Raw genomic sequence first — 27,856 nt, 5'->3', positions numbered from 1 at the left:
TCAACAACTGTCTTAAAGGTCATTTCCCTAGAGCAGCCCTCTGACCATCTTGTCCTTCTCCCTGCATTTTCCCCTCACATCATGTTAGTTTTATTCATGATACTTATGAATACTTAAACTTAGCTTGTTCACTTCTATATTAGTCTTGTGTATTGTACGCTTCCCTTCTCTAAATGCCAGTCCCGAAAAAGCAGGAATTTTTCTCTCATTCGCTGCTGTGTCCGCAGTGCCTAGGACAGGGCCTGGCATACAAGAGGCGTTCAAGAAATATTTTCAAATAGGCTCTTGTTTCCTTTGCACAAATGCACATTGAGATGTCAACTCAGGAGTCCTGTTTGGGGCTTTGTACAGGCTGGTCTCTGGGGTCGGGAGAGAAATCACTCTGGCACCTTCTCCTCCAAAGAACCCTGCTTTCCGGGGATAAGGAAGGGTGCAGGTGAGGCTGCTGATAAGGGGCTCGTCCCACCCAACATTTGCTCCTCCAGGGGGTGACAGGGCTTGCATACAGCAGCTGCTGGTCCTCGCTGACCTCATCCTTTTGCCCCTTTGCCTTCCAGAAGGATTTGCCTCTGCCCCGGAAAAGCAGCAGGTGAGCCTGGGGGAAAGATGCACAGGGCTGGCCGTCCCTTCGCGAGCCCGGGTGGGGGCGCCAGGGGCGCGCGCGGGCGGGGCCTGGCCCACTGGTGCACAGGAGCGCCCCCTTCCGGCGGGCGGCAGTGGCACGGCCCTCCCTTCCCCCGCCCTCCCCTACCCGCTGCGGCTCCAGCCTCCGCCCCGCGCGCTCGCTCCCCGCGCTGCCGCCGCCACTGCCGCACCTGCCACCATGTCGCCGCCGCCGGGTCATGTCTGCCTCTCTCTGGACCGCGCTTTCCAATTTCTCGATGCCCTCCTTCCCTGGCGGCAGTATGTTCCGCCGCACCAAGAGGTAGAACCCCCATCCCTCAGACCTTGACCCGGCCCTCCCCACCAAAGCCGTCCCTCTGGCCGCTGCCGCAGGGCGGGGCCCGGGATGCTGCACCCGGTCCAGCAGCGCCAGAGGTGCCCGTGCTGCCCCTTCCTACGGGGGAGGGGGCTGAATTGGGGACTGTGTGGGCCGAGACTGGGGGGACTGTATGCCGGAGAGGACGGCCGCGGGGTGGGGGGGGGGAGGAGGCTGCGCCGGGTGGGGGGTTGCGGCGCCTTTGTCTACTGGCGCTGCGGGCTCCGGCAACCCAGTGGGGGTAGGGGAAGAAGGGGAGGGTGGGGGACTTGGCACCCTCGGAACAATAGCCGCAGCCTGGCCTCCCCCCCGCCCCCCATGCCGCGTGTTCCTGGCTTCGCTAATATGCTCCGTCACTGTGGCGGGGGGTGAGGGAAATGGAGGGGCTGGGGGCTCTGTCTTCAGAAGCTGGGACCCTGAGGGGCAGAGGGGAAGGGGGGGCTTTATCAAAGCACAAACTACCCCCCACCAAGAATACAGCCTCATAAGGAAAATAGTGACACACAGCGTCACGTAGGACATGATGTCACACACATACACACACTACAGCCCCAGTGGCCCAGATACACCCTGGAGCCATCACGCATGCAGTGGCCATAGGTCTGAGTCATGCCCAGACACACAGGCGGACCACCAGTGTCACACACAGACGAATAAGCCCACAGCTACAGTGCTGTGTACACCCAGTAACATGTCACATGCGTGGTGATACATACACACACACACACACACACACACACACACGATTCGGGCATCCAAGATGCACACAGACATATGTATGGCAAAGACATCCATGCACCTAACGATGTCACAGCACATCATATCACCTAAGCATGTCACATGCAGTATTACACGGATGCAGAATACGTGACACAGGGAATCTTGCAGAGATAGAGAGACACAGTGTCGCACGTTATCACATGGGAGACTAATTTAGGGAACACCACACATGGTGGCAGGTTCAAACATGCCCAGTATCACAAGGTGTCAAACTCGGACACAATAGATACCACACGTGGTTACACGTGGTGAATGTCACATACACAAGGACAGGATATCACATAGACTTAGAATGCCGAACAAAGGCGTAGACACATGTAGCAGAAATCATGCACATATGGGGTACAGCCCACGATGGCACATCTAGCCACGGACAAGTGGCATTGCACACTGTGTCACACAGACGCACAAAGGTACAGGCTGTATCTTATGAGATAAATCCAACCCAGTGCTGAGCTCACACCCTGGGTACCACATATGGATACATACAGAGAATGTCATGTGCAGCCCCAAAGAGTCTTATACAGGCACTTGGTATCTCCAATGGTGTTGCATGGGCAACATGTCTATTATTCCATGACTGACACTGTGCCCACATGGTCATACATGCTGGGGCCTCCAGCATGTCCTCTGAGCCATCCTCTGGAGGCACCTCCAAGCACCCACAGATAGGACACAGGTGGGTATCTGAGATGGGAAGGTGGATGGTTGGGTTCACAAACTCACTGGGCTGTGCTCTGGCCCGGTCCCCTTGCCTCGCCTTCCCTGCAGCTGCCGCACCAGTAACCGGAAAAGCCTCATCCTGACCAGCACTTCGCCCACGCTGCCGCGACCCCACTCCCCACTGCCTGGACACCTGGGTGAGACAGGTGGTGGGTGTGGACCAGACCAGAGGGGGTGTGACCACCGGTTAGGGGCGTGGCCACAGGGGAGGGGAGGGGGCACAGGCAACCGGTGTGTCCATGCCGCAGGACTGGGCCGAGTCTGGACAGAGGAGGACCGGGATTGGGCAAAGGGCGGGACCATCCTTGTGTGGCCTCGGTCAGTCGGCTGAGGGACAGGCATTGGTGGGCAGAGGCCCAAACGGGACTAGATTTAAAAAGGGATGGGGCTGAAGGGAGGAACCATACCTGAGGACCGAGGCCATCTCAGATGAAGACGGAACCGGACTGGAGTGGGGCTGGGCTGACTTGGTAACCAAAACAGCTTAGAGAGGCGGGACCACAGCTAAGGGGGCGTGATCCACTCGTGTAAGGTGTGACTAGACTAAAGAGGGGAGGAGCTATTGTTTGCAACCCTCTTTGAGGATTGGAAGGCCTGGTGGGATTGTCTCCCACACCAAGCCTTAAGATCCCCCTCTTTCCGCCACAGGTAGCAGTCCCCTGGACAGCCCCCGCAACTTCTCCCCCAACACCCCCGCCCACTTCTCGTTTGCCTCCTCCCGAAGGTGAGTCCCTCTCCCCAGGGCCCTAGAACCCTGGCCGGACCCTCCCGACCCACCGTCTGGGCCACCATCTGTTCCCCGCCTAATTGCACCTGAGCCAGGGCCCGAGGGACCCGCAGAGTGCCCCCACGTCCCAGCGGGAATAAGCGCCTGGCCATTGGGGCGGGGCCTATGAGAAGGCGGGGCCAACCGCCCGTCCGGAATCAGAGGAGGAGTGGGACTTCCTTTGCAGTGGAGAGAAAGCGCCTGCGCTCTGAGCCCAGGGTCTCAGTCTCTCTAGCCTCTAGTTCCAGGCCGAGCGTTACCATAGCAACAGGACAGGGAGCGGAGATGAGGTGCGCAAGCGCAGCCTGCATGATGCCCACCGAGGGACTCTCGGTCTCCAACAAGAGGAAGGGCACCTGGGGCAATTTCTCGAGAGCCGAAGAGGAGGAATCTCGGGTTTTCCTAACTGGGGTCTTTGAGGGTTTCTGGAGTGTCGCTAATAAATTTCCTCGGGCTTTTGGCGAAATTGGGGGAAGCAGAAAGATTCATCCAATGTGTTTTAGAGAAACTTCTGGGAGTCACCAGGATGTTTGGGCGGCTGTCTTTTTCTTTGAACTTTATTCATTCTAAAAACGTTGTCTGAACACGTGCTGTGATCTGGGAATTGAGCATAAGAGGTGAATGACTCCCCGTCTCTATCTTCGGAGTTGAGTTGGGGTGGCACTCCAGAAAACCTGGGTCACCGCAAAGGCTGGTGAAGGCTGTGGTGTGGGACTCACACAGGACTGTGGGGGACAGAGGATAGCTCCCTGGGGTGGGTGGGGGAAGACCCACTTGGCTGTGGAATTCAGCTGAGGGCAATAGGGAGCCAGAAAATGGCTCTAAGACTGGGGCTGATGCAGTTGCCTGGGCTGGGTGGGAGGGCACTCCCTGGAGGGAGGAATAAGGGACGAGTCTCACGCTTGGGAGTGCATGTCCCCGTGATGTGCAACCCGTGTGCCGATGTGGATGTGTGAGTATGAATTTGTGAGACTGTGCAAATGTGAGGCAGCTTGTGCCTACACATGTGTCCATGGGGGTGTGCGTCAGTGAACATGGGTGTGGACATGGGTGTGAGGGTTTATCTGTACCTTGTTAAACGTGTGTGAATATGTGAGGGAGCGTGCCCTTCCATGAATGTCTCCCTGTGAGTGTGCAATCTGGTGGGCGTGTGAATGAATGTGTGGCTGTGTGGGAGTTTGAATGTGTGACTGAGTGCTTGAGGGTTCTTGAATGCGTCTGTGCGAACAAGGAAGTGTAGAATGGGCGTGAGGGAGTGCGTGTCTTTGTGTCAGAGTGTGAGTACTGAGTCTCTAAGTACATGTGTTTGTGTGTGAGTGTGTATCTGATTTTGCATGTATGGGACAGTGAGTGTGTGTGAGTGTTTGTGTTGAGGAGTCCTGTGTGAACGTGTGTGACTGTCAGTGTGTGAACTTGACCGCACTTGTCTCAATAACACTGGTACCTGTGGCCATGAGAGTGATGGTGTGTGTGTGTGTGTGTGTTTGAGGGAGGGGCATTTCTTCTCTGAGAAGACTCAAGTGGTCTCACGCTGAGTGCTTTCTCATGGGGGTAACTGTTGAGATTCCCCGGTACCTACATGGAAGACTTCCTTGTTACCCCCTTGGCTCTGAGGCCCTTTTGAAATCTCAGACAGAGCACAGATATATCCCCTCCCATTCCCTACCCCGGTGGTGGCCAGTGGCTTCTATCACATCCTGAGGAGTGGGGGGACCAGTGGGGCCTTGTAGCCTCTGAGCATCTCGGCTGGGTTCCAGGGCGGACGGACGCCGTTGGTCTCTGGCTTCGCTTCCTTCGTCTGGCTATGGCACCAACACACCCAGCTCCACCGTCTCGGTGAGTTGGCAGGTGGGCGAGTGGGTGGGAGCTGCCGGGGAGCCCTCCAGCCTGGAGGCCCACACCCAGGCCAGTAGTCGGGCTGGCCTTAAGGAGAGTTTGGGGCTTCTCTTGTTTTCCAAGGTGTCACCCGTCCATCTATTGGCAAGTTACAGGTCCCCTTGAAAGCCCTGCTCTCTACCCTCGACAAATCTTCTTGGGGGTCCTACTCATCACCAACTTATTTTACAGATAAAGATATTAAGGCTCATGTGTTGGGCTGCTTGCCCAAGGGGCTCAGCTGACCAAGGTTGGCACAGCCTTCACCCAGAACACATTTGCCCTGCACCGCGCTACCCTAAGTTTCTCTCTCTCCACCTGCCCCCTTTTCTACCTGTGTCTCTGGTTCACTCATCCATCTATTGGTATGATGTTCAGCAGACATTTATGTCACTGTCATATGGTGGGTGGGCTCTAGAAGCTGGGCCAGGATCCAAGGACTGTCGAGGCCCTCACGAGTGGAGACAGATCAGTAAGAAGTCATCAAAACACGGGGTGGTAGAGCTGTTTTGGGAGTAATACCAGGCAAGGTGATAGCAGTGTGCGGGGGCGGGGGGGACTTGATTTAGCTGGGGGGAGGGTCAAGGAAGACTTCCTGAAAGAGGTGGAATTGAAGCCAAGACAAAAGATCAGCAGGCGTTTGGCAGGTGGGAGAAGGAAAGGAAGTGTGTTTCAGGAAGGGGACTAGGGAACAGCATGTGCAAACTCCCAGAGGCAACAGACAACTTGTTGCCTTTGGAAAGCTGAAAATAGCTCTGAGTGGCTGGTGCTCTGGGTTGGAAGTGGAGGAACCAGGGTGAGGCAGGCAGCGAGAGCCCTTGGTCATCATACTGGGGCTTCTCAGCGAGGGCCAAGAAGTGGATCTTATTCTTAATGTGGTGGGAAGCCATACAAAGGCTTTTTTGCTGTATATTAAATTATACTAAAATTTCAGCCTGAGCTGTTTGAGATTGTGGTTCTGTAGATTATAGGTTATGTGCATTGAAGAAATTATTTTAGTAGATAACTGATGGGATGGGGAATGAGTAATGTAATATTTCTTTTTTTTTTAAGATTTTATTTATTTATTTGACAGACAGAAATCACAAGTAGGCAGAGAGGCAGGCAGAGAGAGAGGAGGAGGAAGCAGGCTTCCTGCTGAGCAGAGAGCCCGATGCGGGGCTCGATCCCAGGACCCTGAGACTATGACCTGACCTGAAGGCAGAGGCTTTAACCCACTGAGCCAGCCAGGTACCCCAGTAATGTAACATTTCAAAAGATCCTTCTGCCTGTAGAATTGAGTGGATATCCTTGTTTTCTCCACTGATATCTGTGGGTCTGTGTGTATGCCAGGCCCTGACTAGGGACCAAGCAGCATCAAGATCCTCGCCTCAAGGAGTAGATAGCAATAAAAATTAGTAATAAAGATATAGTAAGTCAGGAGATAAATGTAGCAAGAAGAAGATAGGGCAGGGATAGTGAGTGATGGATATGTGTTCAGAGGGATGAATGCTACCCAGAGGGGTGATATTTAAGCAAAGGTGTGAAGGAGAAGTGATCAGTAGTAGATATGCTCCAGGCAGAGGGAAGAGTTAGTGCAAAGGCCCTGAGGCAGGGGTGTTTGTGGCTTGTTCAAAGACCATCAAGGAGGACTGTGCAGCTGGAGCAGAGTAAATGATGGGGAGAGTGGAAGGAGGTGATGGCAGAGACACAGGACTGAATCTTGTAAGATGTTGTGAGTCCTGGGAAGGACTTCAGCGTCCACCTTGAGTAAGGTGGGAGCCAGGGTTCTGAGCAAAGGAGGGATGTGACTTGACTCAGGTTTTAACAGGCTCCTACTGGCCACATCTGTGTGAGTGTCACAGTTCTCATCTGTGTCTGTCCCTGTCCCCCTATCTGTCTCCAGGAGTCCCAACCTGGACCCTGGGATCCAAGGATCATAAAACAGGTCCTGATCCCGACCCTGCCCAGTGGCCCATCAGCCCCAGGAATCCCAGCCCAGGGTCGGGAGATGTGGGGGGACCGCGGTGGCTCTGACCTGGGCCCCGCTCCTCCCCCCAGTCTTCCTGCTCCTCCCAGGAGCGCCTGCACCAGCTGCCCTACCAGCCCACGGTGGATGAGCTCCACTTCCTCTCCAAACACTTTGGCAGCACCGAGAGCATCACTGACGAAGATGGTGGCCGCCGCTCTCCTGCCGTGCGGCCTCGCTCGCGGAGCCTCAGGTGGGCAAACACCGCCCCACCCCCACCCAAGTCGATGACCTCTGTCCGCATGATTAAATGGGTTGCAACACGATGGGTGAGGTTTTACCGGGGTTTGGGGTGGAGGGGATCTGATGCCTGGCTGTTTTCGGAGGCAGGGGGCTGGACAGGATGGGTTTCTCTCCCCGCAGCCCCGGGCGCTCCCCCTCTTCCTACGACAACGAGATCGTGATGATGAACCATGTCTACAAGGAGCGGTTCCCGAAGGTGAGACGGGGCGGGGGGCGCCCGCTGGGAGGCCGGGCGGCGGGAACCCTCGCTCGCCTTAGCTCCGCGCGCCCCCTGGTGGCAGGCGCGCGCAGCGCAGGCTCCTGGCGGCCACAGCCTCCAGGCGCACCCCCGGCGCCGGCACCCCCGCCCCGCCTCTGTCCCTCCCGCAGGCCACTGCGCAGATGGAGGAGAAGCTGCGCGACTTCGCCCGCGCCTACGAACCTGACAGCGTGCTGCCGCTGGCCGACGGCGTGCTCAGCTTCATCCACCACCAGATCATCGAGCTGGCCCGGGACTGCCTGACCAAGTCCCGCGACGGCCTCATCACCACCGTCTACTTCTACGAATTGCAGGAGAACCTGGAGAAGCTGCTGCAGGACGTGAGTGCACGGGGCCGCTGGCCTCATTCGTGCCTGACGCCTTCCTTCACCCCACTTCCGTTTGGAGGGCGCCTACCACGTACCAGGCGCCGGTGTGGAGCTGAGATTCCAGGGGTGGACAGGAAGGACGTGGTTCTCAAGAGAAGGCTGTGGTCCTCATCTAGGTCTGATGGGGGCGGCAAGAATTTAACCGCCCTCACCTTCTTCCCGTCTTTACTCAAATGTCACCTTTTCAGGTGGCCTCTAGACCCTCTTACTTAAAATGTCAACCTCTGCTCCAACTCACCACCTACTGTCTCTTTAGTTTTCTCCTTGGCACTTAGCACCATCTGGCATGATTATATATATATATATATATATATATATATATGATTTTATTTATTTATTTGACAGACAGAGATCACAAGTAGGCCAAGAGGCAGGCAGAGAGTGAGAGGGGAAAGCAGGCTCCCTGCTGAGCAGAGAGCCTGATGCGGGACTCGATCCCAGGACCCTGGGATCATGACCCGAGAGGAAGGCAGAGGCTTTAACCCACTGAGCCACCCAGGCGCCCCATGATCTATATTTTTATTTGTCTTATTTCTTGTCTCACTTACTCGATTTTTTAAAAAAGATTTTATTTATTTATTTGACAGAGAGACAGCGAGGGAGCGAGGGAGGGAACACAAGCGGAGGTAGTGGGAGAGGGAGAAGCAGGCTTTCCACTGAGCAGGGAGCCTGATGCAGGGCTCGATCCCAGGACCCCAGGATCATGACCTGAGCTGAAGGCAGACGCTTAACCAACTGAGCCAGCCAGGCGCCCCTCACTTACTCAAATTATTAAGTAACTACTGTGGCTGGGGCAGTGGGAGCCCAACAATGGACAAACCAGAGAAATATTCCTCCCCTCTTGGGGGCTGATATTCTTTTTCTTCCTTCCTTCCTTCCTTTTTTTTTTTTTTAAGATTTTATTTATTTATTTGACAGAGAGAGAGATCGGAAGTAGGCAGAGAGGCAGGCAGAGAGAGACAGGGATGCAGGCTCCCCGCTGAGCAGAGAGCCGGATGCGGGACTCGATCCCAGGACCCTGAGATCATGACCTGAGCCAAAGGCAGAGACTTTAACCCACTGAGCCACCCAGCCTCCCCTCTTTTTTTTTTTTAAGATTTTTTTTTTAAAGATTTTATTTATTTATTTCACAGAGAGAGATCACAAGTAGGCAGAGAGGCAGGCAGAGAGAGAGAGAGAGGAAGGGAAGCAGGCTCCCCGCTGAGCAGAGAGCCCGACGCGGGGCTCGATCCCAGGACCCTGAGACCATGACCTGAGCTGAAGGCAGAGGCTTAACCCACTGAGCCACCCAGGCGTCCCATTTTTTTTTTTTTTTTAAGATTTTATGTATTTATTTGAGAAGGAGAGACTGCAAGAGAGAGGGAGTGGGGGAGGGGCAGAGAGAGAGGGAGAGAGAGAACCTCAAGCAGACTCCCCGCTGAGCAGCGATCCTCATGTGGGGCTCGATCTCAGGACTCTGAGATCATGACCTGAGCCAAAATCAAGAGTCCGATGCTTTACCAAATTGAGTCACCCAGGTGCCTCTCTTTTTTTTTAACTTGTATTTATTTATCAGTTTTAGAGAGAGAGAGAGCAGGGGGAAGAATAGAGGGAAAGGAACAAGCAGACTCCCCACTGAGCAGGAAACTGGACTCAGGGTTTGATCTCATGATGCAGAGATCATGACCTGAACCAAAATGAAATCAAGAGTTCAACACTTAACTGACTAAGCCATTCGGGTGCCCCCTTGGGGCTGATATTCTAATGTGGGAGGAGGATAGGAAACATGGACACAGACAAATCAAGGAATTCCATGATTTCACCTGATGCTCAGGGCTATGAAGCGAATAGAACAGGGCACCCAGACAGAGTGTCAGGGGCTCCCTTGTAATGTCCAGGAGGCCTCCCTGGCGGAGGTGACATTGAAATTGGGGCAAGAATAATGAGGACGTGACAGTTATGAGAAATGCCCGGTGGGGGAGGGGGAATGTGTGCCGAGCAGGGGGAACAGCCCGAGGTGAGAAGGGAGTTTGGGATGTTTCAGGAGCACAGAACCCAAATGACCGTGCTGTCTCCTGAAATGAAGCTGGATAAGTGCACAAGGACCAGAATATGGAGCTTTGGGCTGCAGGCCCCCATTCAGACCTAAAGGGCAGAATTGGTGTCATTAAGGGTTTAATATTTTTATTTTTTTAATTATTATTATTATTCTTTTGATTTTATTTATTTATTTGACAGAAAGAGAGAGAGCACAATCAGGGGAAATGGCGGGGAGAGGGAGAAGGAGGCTCCCGGTGACATGGTGTGTGATGCAGGGCTCCATCCCAGGATCCTGAGATCATGACCTGAGCCAAAGGCAGACGCCTAACCGACTGAGCTACCCAAGTGACCCTATTCTTTTTTTTTTTTTTCTTTAGGATTTTATTTATTCATTTGAGAGACAGAAAGAGCACAGGCAAGGAGAGAGGCAGAGGGAGAGGGAGGAGGCAGACTCCCCACTGAGCTGGGAGCCCTGACTTCGGGCTCGATCTCAGGACCTAGAGATCATGACCTGAGCTGAAGGTAGACACTTAACCATCTGAGCCACCCAGGTGCCCCTATTTATAGGTTTTGAAGATTTTTTTTTTTTAATTTGACAGAGAGAGACACAGCGAGAGAGGGAACACGAGCAGGGGGAGTGGGAGAGGGAGAAGCAAGCTTCCTGCTGAGCAGGGAGCCCGATGTGGGGCTCGATCCCAGAACTCTGGGATCATGACCTGAGCCAAAGGCAGATGCTTAATGCCTGAGCCACCCAGGCGCCCCTCTTTAGGGGTTTTGGCATCAGAACTGGTCTGAGTCTAGATTCTGCCACTAGGCTCATAGGAGTTGAGGGCATAGATACCCAGTGGCCTGGATTCATATCTAGCTCATCACTTACTTACTGTGCAGCCTTTGCAAAGTTACTTAACCTCTCTGTGCCTCAGTCCTTCTGCGATAAAAAGGGAATTTGCTCATTCATTAATTCCTTGATAATTCCATTCATCAAGAACCTATTCTGGGCCTCCCACTGACCAAGAAGCTGGAAAATTATCTGGAAATAAAACAAACAAAAAGTCCCTGCCCTCAGGAAGCTGACCTTCTAGTTAAGAGGAGTCAGAAGCAGGGCACTTGGGTGGCTCAGTGGGTTAAAGGCTCTGCCTTCGGCTCCAGTCATGATCCCAGGGTCCTGGGATCGAGCCCCACATCGGGCTCTCTGCTCAACAGGGACCCTGCTTCCCCCTCTCTCTCTGCCTGCCTCTCTGCCTACTTGTGATCGCTCTCTGTCAAATAAATAAATAAAATCTCTTAAAAAAAAAAAAGAAGTGTCAGAAGATAATTAATAGGCATCAGGGCTGGGACTAGGATGAGGCAAGTGATTTCCGCCACCCCCCCCCGGTCTCAAAACATTAATTGTTGAAAAGTAGGTGTATTAATACTTAACATTATTTTAAATATCTTATTTATAACCAAACCAGAATTTGTTAGGATTTTACTTCCCTGGTTTTAATGAAAACAAACACATCAATAATATTTTCATTAAAACATTAAAACTTCATGATCACTGGGGCGCCTGGGTGGCTCAGTTGGTTGAGCGACTGCCTTCGGCTCAGGTCATGATCCCGGACTTCCAGGATTGAGTCCCGCATCGGGCTCCCAGCTCCTTGGGGAGTCTGCTTCTCCCTCTGACCTTCTCCTCTCTCATGCTCTCTCTCACTCATTCTCTCTCAAATAAATAAATAAAATCTTAAAAAAAAACAAAAAAAAAACCTGTTGATCACTGAGGGGTACCTGGGTGGCTCAGTGTTAAGCATTGGGCTCTTGGTTTCAGCTCAGGTCATGATCTCAGGGTTGTAAGATCAAGCCCCGTGTTGGGCTCTGTGCTCACTGGGGAGTGTGCTTGAGATTCTCTCTCTCCCTCTCCCACTAACCCTCCTCCAACACTCTCAAATAAATAAATCAATCTTAATAAAAAAAAACAAACCCGTTAATCATCGAAAAACCACGTATAGGTTGCCATACACTTTCCTTTTGCTTCAACCTCCAATATGGCTTGACACAGCCCTACTGGGTCCTATCTTTGTTTAAATTTTGTTATTTTGCTTGTCAGAGGTTTTTGCATTATTTTTTCAAATACTGCATTAAAATATCAGTTATCTCGAAGACTGAGATTTTTGGCGTCAAGGTGAGTGTCTCACTGCCTTACCCTGGTCTTGGCCCTGAGAGGCATGATAGAGAAATTCATATACTGCTTGTTAGAAGGGGCTTCATGGGGTAGGAAACCGGAGAAGTGTAGTAGGGTAATGGTGATTGAGGACCCAGTCAGGAGCTGGGGTGTGATTTTATTTTATTTTTTATTTTTTAAAAAATTTTAGTTATTTGTGAGAGAGAGAGAGCACAAACACGGGAAGCAGCAGTGAGAGGGAGAAGCGGGCTTCCCGCTGAGCGAAAGCCCAATGTGGGACTCGATCCCGGGACTCCAGGATCATGACCTGAAGGCAGATGCTTAACAGACTGAGCCACCCAGGCATCCCATGGGGTGTGACTTTAGAGTGGGGCAGTGGGGTCAAGGGAGGCCTCCATGGCAAGGTGACAATGGAGCAGAGACCCAATGGAGCAGAAGTAGGGAGCTGCCCAGGGACTGGAGAGGAGAGCGTGCCAGGCAGAGGGATTCGAACTTGGCCTGGAATATAGGGTTGTTTTGGAAGATGAATGGAATGAGTGAAAGTTTTAGGACAGTGCTGACTATAATCATCTTTTTAAAAAAGATTTTATTTATTTATTTATTTATCAAAGAGAGAAAGAGAGAGAATGCACACAGGCAGGGGGAGCAACAGGCAGAGGGAGAAGCAGGCTCCCCACCGAGGAAGGAGCCTGATGCAGGACTTGGTCCCAGGACCTTGGGGATCATGACCTGAGCTGAAGGCAGACAGTTAACTGCCTGAGCCACACAGATGTCCCTATCATTATTTTTTTTAACTTTCATTTTTATTTTTATTTTTTAAAAAGATTTTATTTATTTATTTGACAGAGAGATAGAGAGCACAAGTAAGCAGAGCAGCAGGGAGAGGGAGAGAGAGAAGCAGGCTCTCTGCTGAGCAGGGAGCCCCACGCGGGGCTCAATCCCAGGACCCTGGAATCATGACCTGAGCCCAAAGCAGACGCTTAACCAACTGAGCCACCCAGTCGCCCTCATTATTTTTTTTAAGGATTGATTTATATTTGAGAGAGGTAGAGAGAGAGTGTGTGAACGTGAGTGGGGGAGGGGCAGAGGGAGAGAATCAACCGTCAAGCCGACTCCATGCTGAGCATGGAGCCCATTGTGGGGCACGATCTCAAGACCCATCAGATCAGGCCGCTGAGCTCAAACCAAGAGTCTGAGGCTCAAGCAACTGGGCCACTCAGGCGCCCCCATCATCATAATTTTTACAGTGTGGCCTGGTCCTCAGTTTTCTCACCCGTAAAATGGGACAACAGCAGCATTGTGTACCCGGTGGGGTTGGGACAGGGGCCAGGCTGACGCAGGGCGCCTGTGACCCCCACCCCCACTGTGCCCGCCACCCCAGGCTTATGAACGCTCGGAGAGCATGGAGGTGGCCTTCGTCACTCAGCTGGTCAAGAAGCTGCTTATCATCATCTCGCGCCCGGCGAGGCTGCTGGAGTGCCTGGTGAGGGCCCTAGGGTACGGGTAGGGAGAGGGGTTGCGGGAGGCGGCCTTGGAGTGCCCTGCCAGCCGGTCCCTGCCCTGCCTCAGGAATTCAACCCGGAGGAGTTCTACCACCTGCTGGAGGCCGCGGAGGGCCACGCCAAGGAGGGCCACCTTGTCAAGACCGACATCCCGCGCTACATCATCCGCCAGCTGGGCCTGACCCGTGACCCCTTTCCAGGTGCCGGCTGGTGGGCGCAGCGGGCTGTGGGTGGACCCGCCCAGACTCCAGCCTCCACTCACTGTCGGTCTCTTCCCAGATGTGGTGCACCTGGAGGAACAGGACAGCGGCGGCTCCAACACCCCTGAGCAGGACGACCTGTCCGAGGTAAGGCCTGGCGGTCCAGCTTTTAGCGCTCTCGTTCTGCCTGGAGAGGCCCTTGCCGCCTGGCTCTCTGCCTTCAGCCCAAGTGGATCTCTTGGTCCCTGCTCCCAGCCTCAGTTTCCCCGTCCGAGAATTGGGTTAATAATAATAGCTTTCCCTCCATGGGCTTTTTTCTTTTCGTGGTAAAATACACATAATACACACCCGTGTACACATGGTACGTAAGATGTGCCATTTTGACCATTTTAAAACATTTTTAAAAGATTTTGTATTTATTTGAGGGGCGGCTGGGTGGCTCAGTCCTTAAGTGTCTGCTTTCTGCTTGGGTCATGATCCCAGAGTCCTGGGATGGAACCCTGCATTGGGCTCCCTGCTCAGCAGGAAGCCTGCTTCTCCCTCTCCCACTCCCCCTGCTTGTGTACCTTCTCTCACTCTCTCTCTCTGTTAAATAAATAAATAAATAAAAATCTTTTTAAAATAAATTTTTTTTAAAGATTCTATTTATTTATTTGTCAGAGAGAGAGAAAGCACAGGCAGACAGAGCAAGAATGGCAGGCAGAGGCAGAGGGAGAAGCAGGCTCCCCGCTGAGCAAGGAGCCCGATGTGGGACTCGATCCCAGGACACTGGGATCATGACCCGAGCCGAAGGCAGCTGCCCAACCAACTGAGCCACCCAGGCGTCCCTAAAATAAATTTTTTAAAAATTTATTCAAGAGAGTGAGAGAGACATGGGGGTAGAAGCAGAGGGAGAGGGACAAGCAGACTTGGCGCTTAGTGTGGAGCCCAATGCAGGGCTTGATCTCACCACCCTGAGATCATGACCCGAGCTGAAACCAAGAGTTGGATGCTTAACAGACTGAACCACCCAGGCACCCCCATTTTAACCATTTTAAAATGAACAATTCACTGGGTTTTAGTACAATCACAATGTTGTACGGCCATCACCTCTATCTAGTTCTGGAACATTTTCATTACCCCCAAAGAAAACTGTGTCCTCATTAAGCCATTAGTCCCCATTCACCCTCCCCCACCAGCTTCTGGCAACCACTGATCTGCATTCTGTCTATAGATTTGTCTATTCTGAATATTTCATATATTTTTAAATTTCACCTGATTGTATATTTCCTATACATTTCTAGGTATTTTATATAAATTCACTTTCACTCTGTGGCCTTTTGCATCTGGCATAACATTTTCAAGGTTCATCCATGTTGTAACGTGAATCAGTGCTTCATTCCTTTTCGTGGCTGAATAATATTCCATTATTGGGATCCGCCATATTTGTTTGTCCATCACCCATGGATGGACATTTGGAATGTTTCTATCTTTTGGCAATTGTATGAATAGTGCTGCTGTGAATATTTGTGTAGAAGTGTTTGGACAACTGTTTCAACTCTTTTGAGTATATAACCAAGAGCAGAATTGCTGGTCATACTGGTAATTGTGGGGGGCCTGCATGGGGTTTTGAGTAGGTTGGATTGTCTGTGTTAACAGCTCAGCATAGTAAAAATTGCCATAGTCCCACCTCTCTGTCAGCCAAACTCTGACAGATGTTCCCCATGTCAGGTATTGGCCACACATGTGTTTTCGCTGAACTGCGCAGTGTTTTTTAAAAATTTGAAGCAAAATATAGAAAAGAGAAGATTTTGACTCAAAATCTATGTTGGGGCCTTCTTTTGAAAAAATCAGAGGTTCTGATAACACCGTTGTGGACCCAGCTGGCACTAAGGCGGGGCTACCCTGTGATAAGGGGTACCTGCCTCCCAGCCACCCGGTGACTCCCACCTGGCCTTCCTGGCCCCTGAAGGCATTTGAACTTGGATCCTTTGTTTCAAACTCTATCTATGAATTCTCATATACACACACATCTTTCCTTTATATATATATATATATATTTAACAGAATCTCACTACCCATGCCATTTGTTTAATTTTTTGAATAGGTAATGGAATGACATCACTCAAAACTCTAAAACTCTAAAAAGGTATTTATCTTTAATTATTGTTTGTAGGATTCTACTCATTCCATTCAATCAAACTTGTTAATTGAGTGATTCAATTCTTCCATCTCCCTATTCTTTTTTCTTTTTTGCCTAGTTAATCTAAGTTTCTGAGAAATACTGTTAAATCCTGGTTTTGAGCAATTTCTTCCTGTAATTCTATCAATTTTTTGGTGTTGGATGTTTTTAGGCTACATTCTAAGGAGCAGAGACATTTAATATTTTTATATCAAACATTTTTGTGTAATGTTTATGGAATGAATCGCTTCATCCTGAAGAAAAATAAACATAATTTTCAAAAAAGGTATACAGTGATGTATCCTATACCCACCCTTGTCCCCCACTGACCTATATCCCCCCAAATATTATTAGTATATGTGCTACTGACCACCCCCAAATATTATTAGATAGCTCTGTTTTGCCATAAAAACAGACAGTACATATCGTTCCTTGCTTCCCCCTACCCAGCTTAATAAAATACTTTGGAGGGCCTTCTGAATCAAGGTACTGAGACATTCCTCATTTTTTTTTTTAACAGTGGCACAATATTCCTTTACACAGATGCCGCTCGTTTGTTTATTTAACCAATTTCCTATAGATGAACATATGGGTTGTTTCCAATCTTGCAATGGGCAAGGTAATACATATGTCATTTTTCACATGCAAATCTGTAGCATTAATTCAAAAATAAAATTACTGGATCAAAGGGAACATGCACTTGGAATTCTTTTGAATGCCAAATTACCTTCCAAGGGGGTTGTAGCAATTTATACTCCCAATAGCAAGGTATAGAAGTATCTGTTTCTCCACAGCTTTACTCAGAGTGTGTAAGCCCTTTGGATTTTTTTTGCCAATCTCCTAGGTGAAAAATTGTGTCTTGGGGTAGTTTAATTTGCTCTTCTGCCACTATATATGAGGTTCAGCACTTTTCCTATGGTTAAGAGCTCTAATTGTTCATGTATCTTACCTATATTTTCCCTTCAATTGTTAGGCTTTCTGTTATTGATTTCTGGAAGCTCTTTATATATTAAGGTGATTATTTTGTAGGCTTCTTTCCTAATGGAAGAAGTTAGGAATATGGCTTCAGAGTCAGGCAGTATGGGTTCAAGTCCTGACTTGGTTACTCCCTTACTGTGGCACTTGGGTGAAGGACCCATCTACCCCCTCCCTGTGCCTAAGATTCCTCACATGTAAATGGAATAATAAGAGTTCCAATCTTATGATGATGGTGGTGGTCGTCTCTACTTTTCCCCTGCAGGGCCGCAGCACCACCACCAAGGCTAAGAAACCACCTGGAGAGAATGACTTTGAGACCATCAAGCTCATAAGCAATGGTGCCTACGGGTGAGCCACCCGGGGCTCTGGCGGGGGGAGGGTGGCGGAGGCCGGGTGTCTCGGAGGTGATGGCCGGTCCTCGCTCTCTCCCCCTGCAGCGCTGTCTACCTCGTGCGGCACCGTGACACAAGACAGCGCTTTGCCATGAAGAAGATCAACAAACAGAACCTGATCTTGCGCAACCAGATCCAGCAGGCCTTCGTGGAGCGTGATATACTCACCTTTGCCGAGAACCCCTTTGTGGTCGGAATGTTCTGCTCCTTTGAGACCCGGCGCCACCTCTGCATGGTCATGGAATACGTGGAAGGTGTGGCTGCCTATAGGACCGCAGGGAAGATGGGGGGATGCATGCTGGTCATGCTGGCCTAGCAGACTGTCTGAGCCCTAGTCACCATATTGACTATCCCCCTCTATGTTTATCTACCTATTTAACTATTCAGTCATTGATTATCGTCTCATCTGTTTATAACCTAGCTGTCTATTGGTTTATCTATCTGTTTTCATTTCATTCAATATAGGACATCCATCCAAATACCCACCCATCCGTCCTCCACCCATTCATTTGCTAATCTATAAGTTTTTCCATCCATCCATCCATCCATCCATCCATCCATCCATCCATCCACTCATCCATCCATCTACTCATCCATCCTATCCATCCATCTACCCATCCATCCATCTATCCATCCTTCCATCCCTCCATCCACCCATCCATCCATCCTTTCCATCCCATTCATCCATCTGTCCAGCTATCCACCCCTTCCATCTATCCAATATCCCATCCATCCAATCATTTGATTATCCATCCCTTTGTCCATTCAGATGATCTGTTATCCATTATCCATTTATTTAAAAAAATTAATAGACTTTGTTTTTTAGAGTATTTTAGATTTACCAAAAAATTGACTGGAAAGTACATTGAGTTCCCACATACCCTCTTTCCTCACAGTTTCCTCTATTCTTGACATGTTGTGTTTGTTATAATCGAACATTTGTTATAATCGAACCAATATAGATACATGATTTTTTAAAAAATTTTATTTATTTATTTGACACACAGAGAGAGATCATAAGCAGGCAGAAAGGCAGGCAGAGAGAGAGGGGGAAGCAGGCTCCCCGCCGAGCAGAGAGCCCGATGCGGGGCTCGATCCCAGGACCCCGAGACCATGACCCGAGCCAAAGTGAGAGGCTCAACCCTCTGAGCCACCCAGGCGCCCCTAGATACATGATTATTAACTGAAGTCCCTACAGTAGGGTTCACTCTTTGCTTTGCACATCTATTTTTTTTAAAGATAATTTATTTATTTATTTGATATATAGAGAGAGAGATCACAAGTAGGCAGAGAGGCAGGCAGAGAGAGAGGGGGAAAATGAGAGCCCGATGCAGGACTCGATCCCAGGACCCTGGGATCATGACCGGAGCCAAAGGCGGAGGCTTTAACCCACTGAGCCACCCAGGCGCCCCCTCTCTACCCATCTTCTCATGTATCTAGCCATTTAGTCACCCATCCATGTGTTCACCCACCTACTCAGCACTCATCCATCCATCAACAACCATGTATCCATTTATCAGTCCATCACCCACCCTTCTATTTACTATCCATATTTTGATTCCTCCATCCACAACTCTGTTCTTGCAGCCTCTCATCCTACCTGGCCGTCTCCCTCCATTTGTCCCCAATTTATCCCTCAGCCTATCCATCCATCCATCTACTATCCAGCTAGCCAGCTGCCAATGTACATTTTTTTCATCTGTTTATCCGCCCATCCATGCTTATGTTCACCCAAATATTAATTCATCCATTGCCTCAAGCACCCATACTGTGGTTATTAAGACACACATGGTCTTATGGAGTCACACTATGCTGCCCCCAAGCCTTTAGTCAACCATCCATTCACTCAACAGATGTCCCCTCATGGTTTTCTTCATGCCACGTGCTGCGCTAGGCGCTGATGGCACAGTTGGGACCCAGACAGACACACCTCTCCCTCGTAGAGGTTACATTCTGGTCTGTGTAGTCAGACAATAAACAAGCCAAAGGAGACCAGGTGATGTCATATATGAGCATGGCATTGTCAGGGAGAGGAATCCCAGGCACAAAGTCTCTTAAGTGAGAAGGTGTCTGGATTTGGAGGAGCTGCGAGGAGGCCAATAAAGCCAGAGCCAAGTGAGCAAGCCAGAGGGAGAGTAGGGGGAGGTGAAGATGGAGAGATGATGGGGCCGAGCAGGCCGAGCCTTCTGGAGCCCTGAATGGCATTGGATTTTACTCCTGGTACAACAGACATCAGCTATGTTTTAAGCAGAGCTGATATGATCTGATTTATGTTTTGAGGATATCCATTCAGTTGCTGCAGTGAGGGCAGAAGCAAGGAGACAAGGAGACCCAGATGGAGGTGACAGCACACGTTTAAGGTCATGTGCCTCCTGAGTGTTGCCCAGCCTCAAAGTCTCATTTGGAAGTCAATCCAGCTTGGTTCTCATCATAAGTGTGTGTCAGGATTGCCTAGGATTGTGGCCAAATGCAGATTCCTGAGCCCCACCCTTAGAGAGTCCGTCTGATTTTGTCAGTTTCCGACACTGAGCTAAATCTGGCTGAAGCAGAAAGAAAGAAAGAGGGAAAGAAAGAGAGAGAGAGGGAAAGGAAGAAAGGAAGGAAGGAAGGACGAAAGGAAGGAAGGAAAAGAAATTGACATGATTAAAAAAAATCATGTCGCTTTCAGGAATGGTTGTATCTGGGTGCTCAAACCATGTCACCAGGAATCTCTTCATTTCTTGACTCTGCTTTTGCATGTGTGGACTTTCCTCTAGACGGGCCCTGACATAGCAGAGTTGCCATCCAGCAGATGGTAGTTTACATCCTATGAGTTCAGCCATCTTTGTGAAAATAGAAGGGAGAGTCTGAGGGCTGATTCACTGAAGCGACCTGGGTTACATGCTGACCCAGCCGCTGCACCTGGAAGAAAATCTAGCCCTTGTAAGAGAATTAGGAATGGGTGTTAGGAGACCAAAATACGAATGCTGTTTATAGTAAACCTGGTAGGGGCCAGGAACTTACATTTTAAGGCCCTCAAGATTCAGACTCCAGGAGATCAAGGGCCATGCTCCCGGACTCAGTCAGTAAGTAGGTAGGCTTTTATCCTGACCAGATCTCACCTCCACCATCGACTCCCCGCATGAGCCAACAACCTCTCTCTGGGTCTCAATCCCCTCCTGTGTGACATTGGCCAATTAGATTAACTTGGTGGGAATGGCTAAGAGGAAGAGAGAAGCCTGGTAGAGGGCACTCCCCATGGGGCCTGGGGAGAGGAGGCCCCTCTCCGAGCATCAGTTTTCCTTAGCTATAAAATGAGAGGCATGTGAGGCGAGGACATGGTGCATGGGGCGTGCCTAGCTCTGGGCAGAGGGTGCCTCCCTCTTCATGTGGGCCAACTCCTTCCCCCACAGGGGGGGACTGCGCCACCCTGCTGAAGAACATCGGGGCGCTGCCCGTGGAGATGGCCCGCATGTACTTTGCGGAGACGGTGCTGGCCCTGGAGTACTTGCACAACTATGGCATCGTGCACCGGGACCTCAAGCCTGACAAGTGAGCCCTTCCCATCACCTCCTTCCCACCCCTTGGGCAGCCCCGGCCTGAGAGGACCAGGAGGGAAGTGGATGTGGGCCTCACTTCTGAGACCCACCCCCCTCAACACACACTCATTGCAGCCTGCTCATCACCTCTATGGGCCACATTAAGCTCACGGATTTTGGCCTTTCCAAGATGGGACTTATGAGCCTCACCACCAACCTGTATGAAGGCCACATTGAGAAGGACGCCCGGGAGTTCCTGGACAAACAGGTGTGTGTGCGGGCATGGGGGTCACTGTAGGTGGAGTGACCTGACAGAATGGGGGGCCCCAGGGCCTGGTGGGGGGCTTGGCTCTCCCTCGAGGCCCCTCCTGCGGCCAGGGCGCAGGCTGACAGCCTGCCCCCAGGTGTGCGGGACCCCAGAGTACATCGCACCCGAGGTCATCTTGCGCCAGGGATACGGCAAGCCGGTGGACTGGTGGGCCATGGGCATCATTCTCTATGAGTTCCTGGTGGGCTGCGTGCCCTTCTTTGGCGACACACCTGAAGAACTCTTTGGACAGGTCATCAGTGGTGCGTGCCTCTATGGGGGGGCAGGCGGGGCCACGGGGACCTGGACCAGCCCAAAGTTTTGTAGACTCCAAGAGTGACCCCCAGCCCTGCCTTTTCTGCAGATGACATCCTGTGGCCAGAGGGGGACGAGGCCCTGCCCACCGATGCCCAGCTCCTGATATCCAGCCTCCTGCAGACCAACCCCCTGGTCCGGCTAGGGGCAGGTAAGGGGTCTGATTTTCAGAGAAACTAAGGACTGGGAGCTATTGCCAGAGAGAACTCCAAGTCCAAGTGGTCTGAGGCTATCTGCGGGGTTGGCCTTCAGCGGTCTCTGGAATCCCCTCCTCTCCTCCCCTCCTCCCTCCACCACTCCCTCCCCAGGAGGTGCCTTTGAGGTGAAGCAGCACAGTTTCTTTCGAGACCTGGACTGGACAGGACTGCTGAGGCAGAAGGCCGAGTTCATCCCCCACCTGGAGTCCGAGGACGACACGAGCTACTTCGACAGTGAGCAGGGACAGGGGCGGGATCCGGTGAGAGGGGCCCTCGGTTAGGCCTAGGATGGTACCCCAGCTGAATAGGGGACGTCCCAGCCCCAGCCGGAGGAGAGGGCTGAAGTTGTGGTCGGTGCGTGGATTGCTCAGAGGCCTGGCCTGGCATGGAGCGCCCTAGGTGGGATCTGGAGGTGTGGCTTTCCTGGAGCCTCCGAAAGTGGGGCGGGGACCCAGCTGGGGGCGGGGCCTGAATCTGACCCGAGATAGGGCCGGGGCCTGGCAGGGGCGTGGCGGGACCTGCGGGCCGGGCTGGAACGAGGATCCGGTTCCGGTGGGGGTGTGATCTGAGGCGTGGACCCGTGCCTGCGGTTATGGCCCAACCCCCAATCCTCAGCCCGCTCAGACAGGTATCACCACGTGAACTCCTATGATGAGGATGACACGACCGAAGAGGAGCCTGTGGAAATACGCCAGTTCTCCTCTTGCTCCCCGCGCTTCAGCAAGGTGGGCCAAGGCTGCGCTAGGGGTGGGGTGAGACCCAGGGAGGGCGGGGCCTGGGCGGAGGCGGGTCTTTGCTTCTCCCCAATAACCGCTTGAGGAGGCGAAGGGTGGTGGGTCCGCAGTGGGGCGGGGCTGAGGAGACAGGAGAGCAGGGTCCCAGGCGTGAGGTCTCACGCGCGGGAATTACTGAGGGGATAAGAGATCTGGGGTGATAAGGCCTGCGGGGGAGGCAGCCTGGGGGTCTTGGGACTGGCCCCCAGTGGCATTGAGTGGAATCTGCCCGGACCCTGGACAGATGTGGAAAGGAGGCCCACGGTGGGGCGGAGCTAGTTCTGGACGGGGCGGGGTCAGGGGGCCCGGGGCAAGGCTTGGCAAGGCTGGGCGAAGTCTAGCTTTGAGAAACAGCGCGCAAGGGGCTTCAGGGCCTAGCCGGAGCGAGAGTAGACATAACTGGGTGAAGCCTGGGGAGGTGGGGCACGAAGGAGGCCATATTCTTGAGGGCATGGGCGGTTGTGGAGAGCGGCCTGAGTTGAAGAATTGTAGGTGGTCGGGGTACTTCTCAGAATTGGGCGGGGCCCGGCCTTGGGGGTGGAGCGTAGTTTGGGCGGGTCCAGTAGTGGGGCGCGGATTGGTTCGCGAGCGAAGGCGGGAACTGGGGCCGAGCTTGCCTCCCACCACCACCACCTGCCGGCTGGTTCAGGTGTATAGCAGCATGGAGCAACTGTCGCAGCACGAGCCCAAGACCCCGGTGGCGGCAGCGGGGGCCAGCAAGCGGGAGCCGAGCGCCAAAGGCCCAGAGGAGAAGGCGGCCGGCAAGCGGGAGGGCCTGGGAGGCCTGACCCTGCGCGAGAAAACCTGGAGAGGGGGCTCCCCGGAGATGTGAGCGGGTTCAGGGCTGGGGGTGGGGGCGGGGCCCAAAGGGGCGTGTCTCTTCTGATCACTACCCCTTCTTGCAGCAAGCGTTTCTCGGCTTCCGAGGCCAGTTTCCTGGAGGGGGAGGCCAGCCCCCCGCTGGGCGCGCGCCGCCGTTTCTCCGCGCTGCTGGAGCCCAGCCGCTTCAGCGCCCCCCAAGAGGACGAGGATGAGGGCCGGTTGCGCAGGCCTCCCCGGCCCAGCTCTGACCCCCCGGGCTCGCTGGATGCGCGGGCCTCGAAAGAGGCAGCTCAAGGGGATGGCACCCCCAGCGCTGGGGACTCCGACGCCAGTGAGTGCCCCCTACTGCCGCCTTCCCCAATTCCTCAGTGGCCATGTAGTGAGCACTTCAGTGAGCGTGGTGCTGTTTATGCAAGAGCTCACCCACAATTCACACTCCAGCCTGGGGATTCTCATCAACATGGGGAACACCCCATATTCCCTGCTCAGTCAACAAATGTATTAGAGCACTCCTCTGTATCAGGAGGTGTGCTAGATGGATATGTTACCTGCTTTCGTGAAACTCACAAGTAAGAGAAGCGGGAAGAGCATTCCAGGCAGAGGGAACAGCATGCAGGAAGTCCGTGGCCTTGGACTGACCCCTAACCCACCTGCTCTGTTGCAGCTGACCGCCCACGCCCAGGTGACCTCTGTCCACCCTCGAAGGATGGGGACTCATCCAGTCCAAGGGCCACCAATGACCTGGTTCTGCGCCGGGCGCGGCACCAGCAGCTGTCAGGAGACCCCGCAGTAGAGAAGAGACCTTCTCGAACCGGGGGCAAAGTCATCAAGTCAGCTTCTGCCACTGCTTTGTCTGTCATGATTCCTGCAGGTGACGCCGGGCTCCACGTAGCAGGGGAGGGGCTGTCTCCATTTGCGCCAGGATAGGCCAATGAGAACACTGTATTTTCCCTGTTCACAATGATTGGCTCTGGGATGGACCAATGAGAACCCTGGGACTTTGACTCCGGAGGAATGAGGAGCAGCTATAGGGAGAGGTTTATCTTGTTGGCTCCATCTCTGACCATGATTCTGTGTCTGCAGTGGACCCCCATGGAAGCTCACCCCTGGCCAGTCCCATGTCCCCACGATCTCTTTCCTCTAACCCATCTTCACGGGACTCCTCACCCAGCCGGGACTACTCACCAGCTGTCAGTGGGCTCCGCTCCCCTATCACCATCCAACGCTCTGGCAAGAAGTACGGCTTCACACTGCGTGCCATTCGGGTCTACATGGGTGATTCGGATGTCTACAGTGTCCATCACATTGTCTGGGTGAGCACACATGCTTGGAGTCTATGTCCCGAGGTGAGGGGTGGGGGGGTGGGCAAGGGGGAAGAAGGTCCCCTAGGGATGAGGGACAGCTCAAACTGTAGAACCAGGACCTAGATAAGAGTCCTCTGTGAGCTGTGCTCTCACCTCCATTTCTGAGCCTCAGTTTCCTCATTTGTCAATTGGGGAGAATGATTACTGGTTCATAAGGTGTTAAGAGGGTTGCTGTGCATACAGAGCTCGGCGTCTGGCACAGAAGCGCGGGGAGCATTTTTCGTTACTATAACTCTGACCCTACCCCTGTGGGGTGTCTTGTCCCCAGCACGTGGAAGAGGGGGGCCCAGCCCAGGAGGCCGGGCTTTGTGCTGGTGACCTCATTACGCACGTGAACGGGGAGCCTGTGCATGGCATGGTGCATCCTGAAGTCGTCGAGCTGATCCTTAAGGTGCGTGCAGGGGAGGGAGCATCCTGCGGGGAGGGCCAGGGAGGGTTGGAGACATCCTGGGGAACTGGAGCTGCCTGAGCAGCCTCCAGCAGAGCATTTCTCTCCTTTCTTCCCCTAGAGTGGCAATAAGGTAGCAGTGACTACAACGCCCTTCGAAAATACCTCCATTCGCATTGGCCCTGCACGGCGCAGCAGCTACAAAGCCAAAATGGCTAGGAGGAACAAGCGGCCCTCTGCCAAGGAGGGTCAGGAGAGGTGAGTGGGGCAAAATGCAGTTGGCAGGCCTATAAGCAGGCTGAGGGAACGCTTGTGTTTTTGTGGTGGTGGTGTTGTATGAGCAGTGGGAGGGGCTAAGGTGGGAGGTGGTGAGAACCTGCGAAGGAAAGCGCCCAGGTTAAGTGGCCGGCTGGGCCATCAAGCAAAAATAAGAGGACAGAGAGAGAAGGGCTAGGAAAGTGGGAGAAGTCAGGAAAGGAAGCTGTGCCAGGTTTCTAGGCTGGGCGAAAAACCTTGTGGGAGGTGTCTTGGGAGATGGGCAGGGCCAGCACTTGTCAGTTAAAGAGGGTGCTGTTCGGGACCCGGTCCTGACCTGTCGGGAGCCGGTCCTGACCTGTCGGATAGATAAAGACGGCTGGGAGGACTGGGAGAAGGGATTTCCATGTGAAATGAGCACACTAGGCAAGACTGGGCCAACTGAAATCGTTTCTTCCCTTTGAGGCAGGAGAAGCGAAGAGAGGTGGGTGGGGCTAGGAGACTTGTGTTTTGATCAGAGGGTTTGGCGGTTTGGCCTGGAAAGTCGTTGAGTGGGGATTTGAGTGAGAGGAGCCAGACAAAACTTGAGTCAGGTGAATTTCTTCCAGCCCTCCTTAGGTAGGTGGCCGCTGGAGGGGGAGGGGCTAGAGAGGTGGGCGGGGTCAGAAAAGGATGGTCCTGCGTGGATGGGTGTTTTCCTGGTTTGGGCTAGGAGCCGCCTGAAAGGAATGGGGGCCTGAGCTGGGAGGAGCCAAATGGGACCAGCGTTAAGGGAAGTTCTTTCGGTTTTGATAGGTGGGTGGCAGCTGGAGAGGGAGGGGCTAGGAGGGGTGGGCGGTCCCCAGGGGCCGACGTGCGGCCCTAAAATGGAAGGAAGACAGGAGTTCTGGAACTTGGTGAAGGGTAGGTGGCCCCCTCTTTGTCCCCCAGCAAGAAGCGCAGCTCCCTCTTCCGCAAGATCACAAAGCAGTCAAACCTGCTGCACACTAGCCGCTCGCTGTCGTCGCTGAACCGGTCGCTGTCGTCCAGCGACAGCCTCCCGGGCTCGCCCACGCACGGGCTGCCTGCACGCTCGCCTACCCACAGCTACCGCTCCACGCCCGACTCCGCCTACCTAGGTACGCTCTGCGCCTGCGCGCGGCGGGCCGAGCGGCGCAGGGTGGCGGGGCTGTGCCCTGGCTGTGCCCGCAGCGCGCGACAGCCTCTCTCGCCCACCCGCAGGCGCCTCCTCCCAGAGCAGCTCGCCAGCCTCGAGCACGCCCAACTCGCCAGCGTCATCGGCGTCGCACCACATCCGGCCCAGCACGCTGCACGGCCTGTCGCCGAAATTGCACCGCCAGTACCGCTCTGCGCGCTGCAAGTCGGCTGGCAATATCCCGCTGTCGCCGCTGGCACACACGCCGTCCCCGACACAGGCATCGCCGCCGCCGCTGCCAGGCCACACGGTGGGCAGCTCGCACACGACGCAGAGCTTCCCTGCGAAGCTGCACTCGTCACCGCCGGTGGTGCGCCCGCGCCCCAAGAGTGCCGAGCCCCCGCGGTCGCCGCTCCTCAAACGCGTGCAGTCAGCAGAGAAGCTGGGAGCCTCGCTGGGCTCCGACAAGAAGGGTGCACTGCGCAAACACAGCCTCGAGGTGGGCCACCCGGATTTCCGCAAGGACTTCCACGGCGAGCTGGCACTGCATAGCCTCGCCGAGTCTGACGGCGAGACACCCCCCATCGAGGGCCCTGGCACACCTAGGCAGGTGGCTGTCCGTCGCCTGGGCCGCCAAGAGTCGCCCCTGAGCTTGGGCGCGGACCCACTGCTGCCTGAAGGCGCTCCCAGGCCGCCGGTGTCCAGTAAGGAGAAGGAGTCTCCAGGTGGTGCTGAGGCCTGCACCCCACCCCGTGCGACGACCCCCGGGGGCCGGACCCTGGAGCGGGACCCCAGCGGCACACGGCACCAAAGCGTGCAGACAGAGGATGGAGTGGGTGGGGTGGCTAGGGCTGTGGCAAAGGCCGCGCTGAGCCCAGTGCAGGAACACGAGACCGGCAGGCGCAGCAGTTCGGGTGAGGCAGGCACACCCCCGGTGCCAATTGTCGTAGAGCCTGTGCGTCTGGGGGCCAAGGCCATGGCACCCCAAACTCCTGGTGCAGACTCCAAAGGGTTGCAGGAATCCACATCCCTGGCGCCTCCTGCTCCTGAGGTTCCCCGGGGTCGGGAGTGCTGGGTGCTGGAGGTGGTGGAGGAGCGGACCACGCTGAGCGGGCCTCGCTCCAAGCCCACCTCCCCCAAACTCTCTCCAGAACCCCAAGCCCCCTCTCCAGCCCCCACAAAGAATGCGCCCAGCAGTGCAGGGCCCCCAGTCCCACCCACTTCCCTCTTGGTCCCAGCCACCAAGCCTGAGGTGGGGCTGACCTCCCGGTGCCCTGCTGAAACTATACCCCCAGCAGGCCTGACCAAAAAAGGTGCCCCCTGTCCCACGCCTCCAGGCCCGTAGCCCAGGGGGCCACTGGCCCTGCT

At 53.6% G+C, this 27,856-nt stretch overlaps 1 protein-coding gene across 1 annotated transcript; it reads left to right on the top strand.

The window, feature by feature from the left end:
* Positions 1 to 793: 793 nt before the first annotated feature.
* On the top strand, positions 794 to 27,856 carry LOC111162463 (microtubule associated serine/threonine kinase 1). The gene is made up of 26 exons (XM_022526901.1): positions 794 to 925; positions 2,531 to 2,619; positions 3,131 to 3,206; positions 5,006 to 5,084; positions 7,164 to 7,324; positions 7,495 to 7,570; positions 7,744 to 7,953; positions 13,563 to 13,664; positions 13,751 to 13,883; positions 13,963 to 14,030; positions 17,285 to 17,370; positions 17,460 to 17,668; positions 20,807 to 20,945; positions 21,068 to 21,200; positions 21,337 to 21,502; positions 21,604 to 21,705; positions 21,863 to 21,985; positions 22,367 to 22,476; positions 23,174 to 23,352; positions 23,430 to 23,677; positions 24,011 to 24,217; positions 24,430 to 24,659; positions 24,979 to 25,101; positions 25,220 to 25,356; positions 26,284 to 26,471; positions 26,575 to 27,856. The coding sequence occupies exons 1-26, from the start codon at positions 843 to 845 to the stop codon at positions 27,831 to 27,833; spliced, it is 4,716 nt and encodes a 1,571-aa protein (XP_022382609.1). The 5' UTR covers positions 794 to 842; the 3' UTR covers positions 27,834 to 27,856.

The sequence above is a fragment of the Enhydra lutris genome, unplaced genomic scaffold, assembly GCF_002288905.1.
Source record: "Enhydra lutris kenyoni isolate GAN:26980312 unplaced genomic scaffold, ASM228890v2 scaffoldscaffold92, whole genome shotgun sequence".
In the NCBI taxonomy this organism is placed as follows: domain Eukaryota; kingdom Metazoa; phylum Chordata; class Mammalia; order Carnivora; family Mustelidae; genus Enhydra; species Enhydra lutris.
Note: the sequence above shows the minus strand (reverse complement) of the source record. Positions and strands in the feature narration are given on the sequence as shown.

Coding starts and splice junctions, on each gene's coding strand:
- LOC111162463 (XM_022526901.1), top strand. CDS start 843: ATGTCTGCCTCTCTCTGGACCGCGCTTTCCAATTTCTCGATGCCCTCC. Junction 2,620..3,130: donor CCCACTGCCTGGACACCTGG/GTGAGACAGGTG, acceptor TTTCCGCCACAG/GTAGCAGTCCCCTGGACAGC. Junction 3,207..5,005: donor TCGTTTGCCTCCTCCCGAAG/GTGAGTCCCTCT, acceptor GCTGGGTTCCAG/GGCGGACGGACGCCGTTGGT.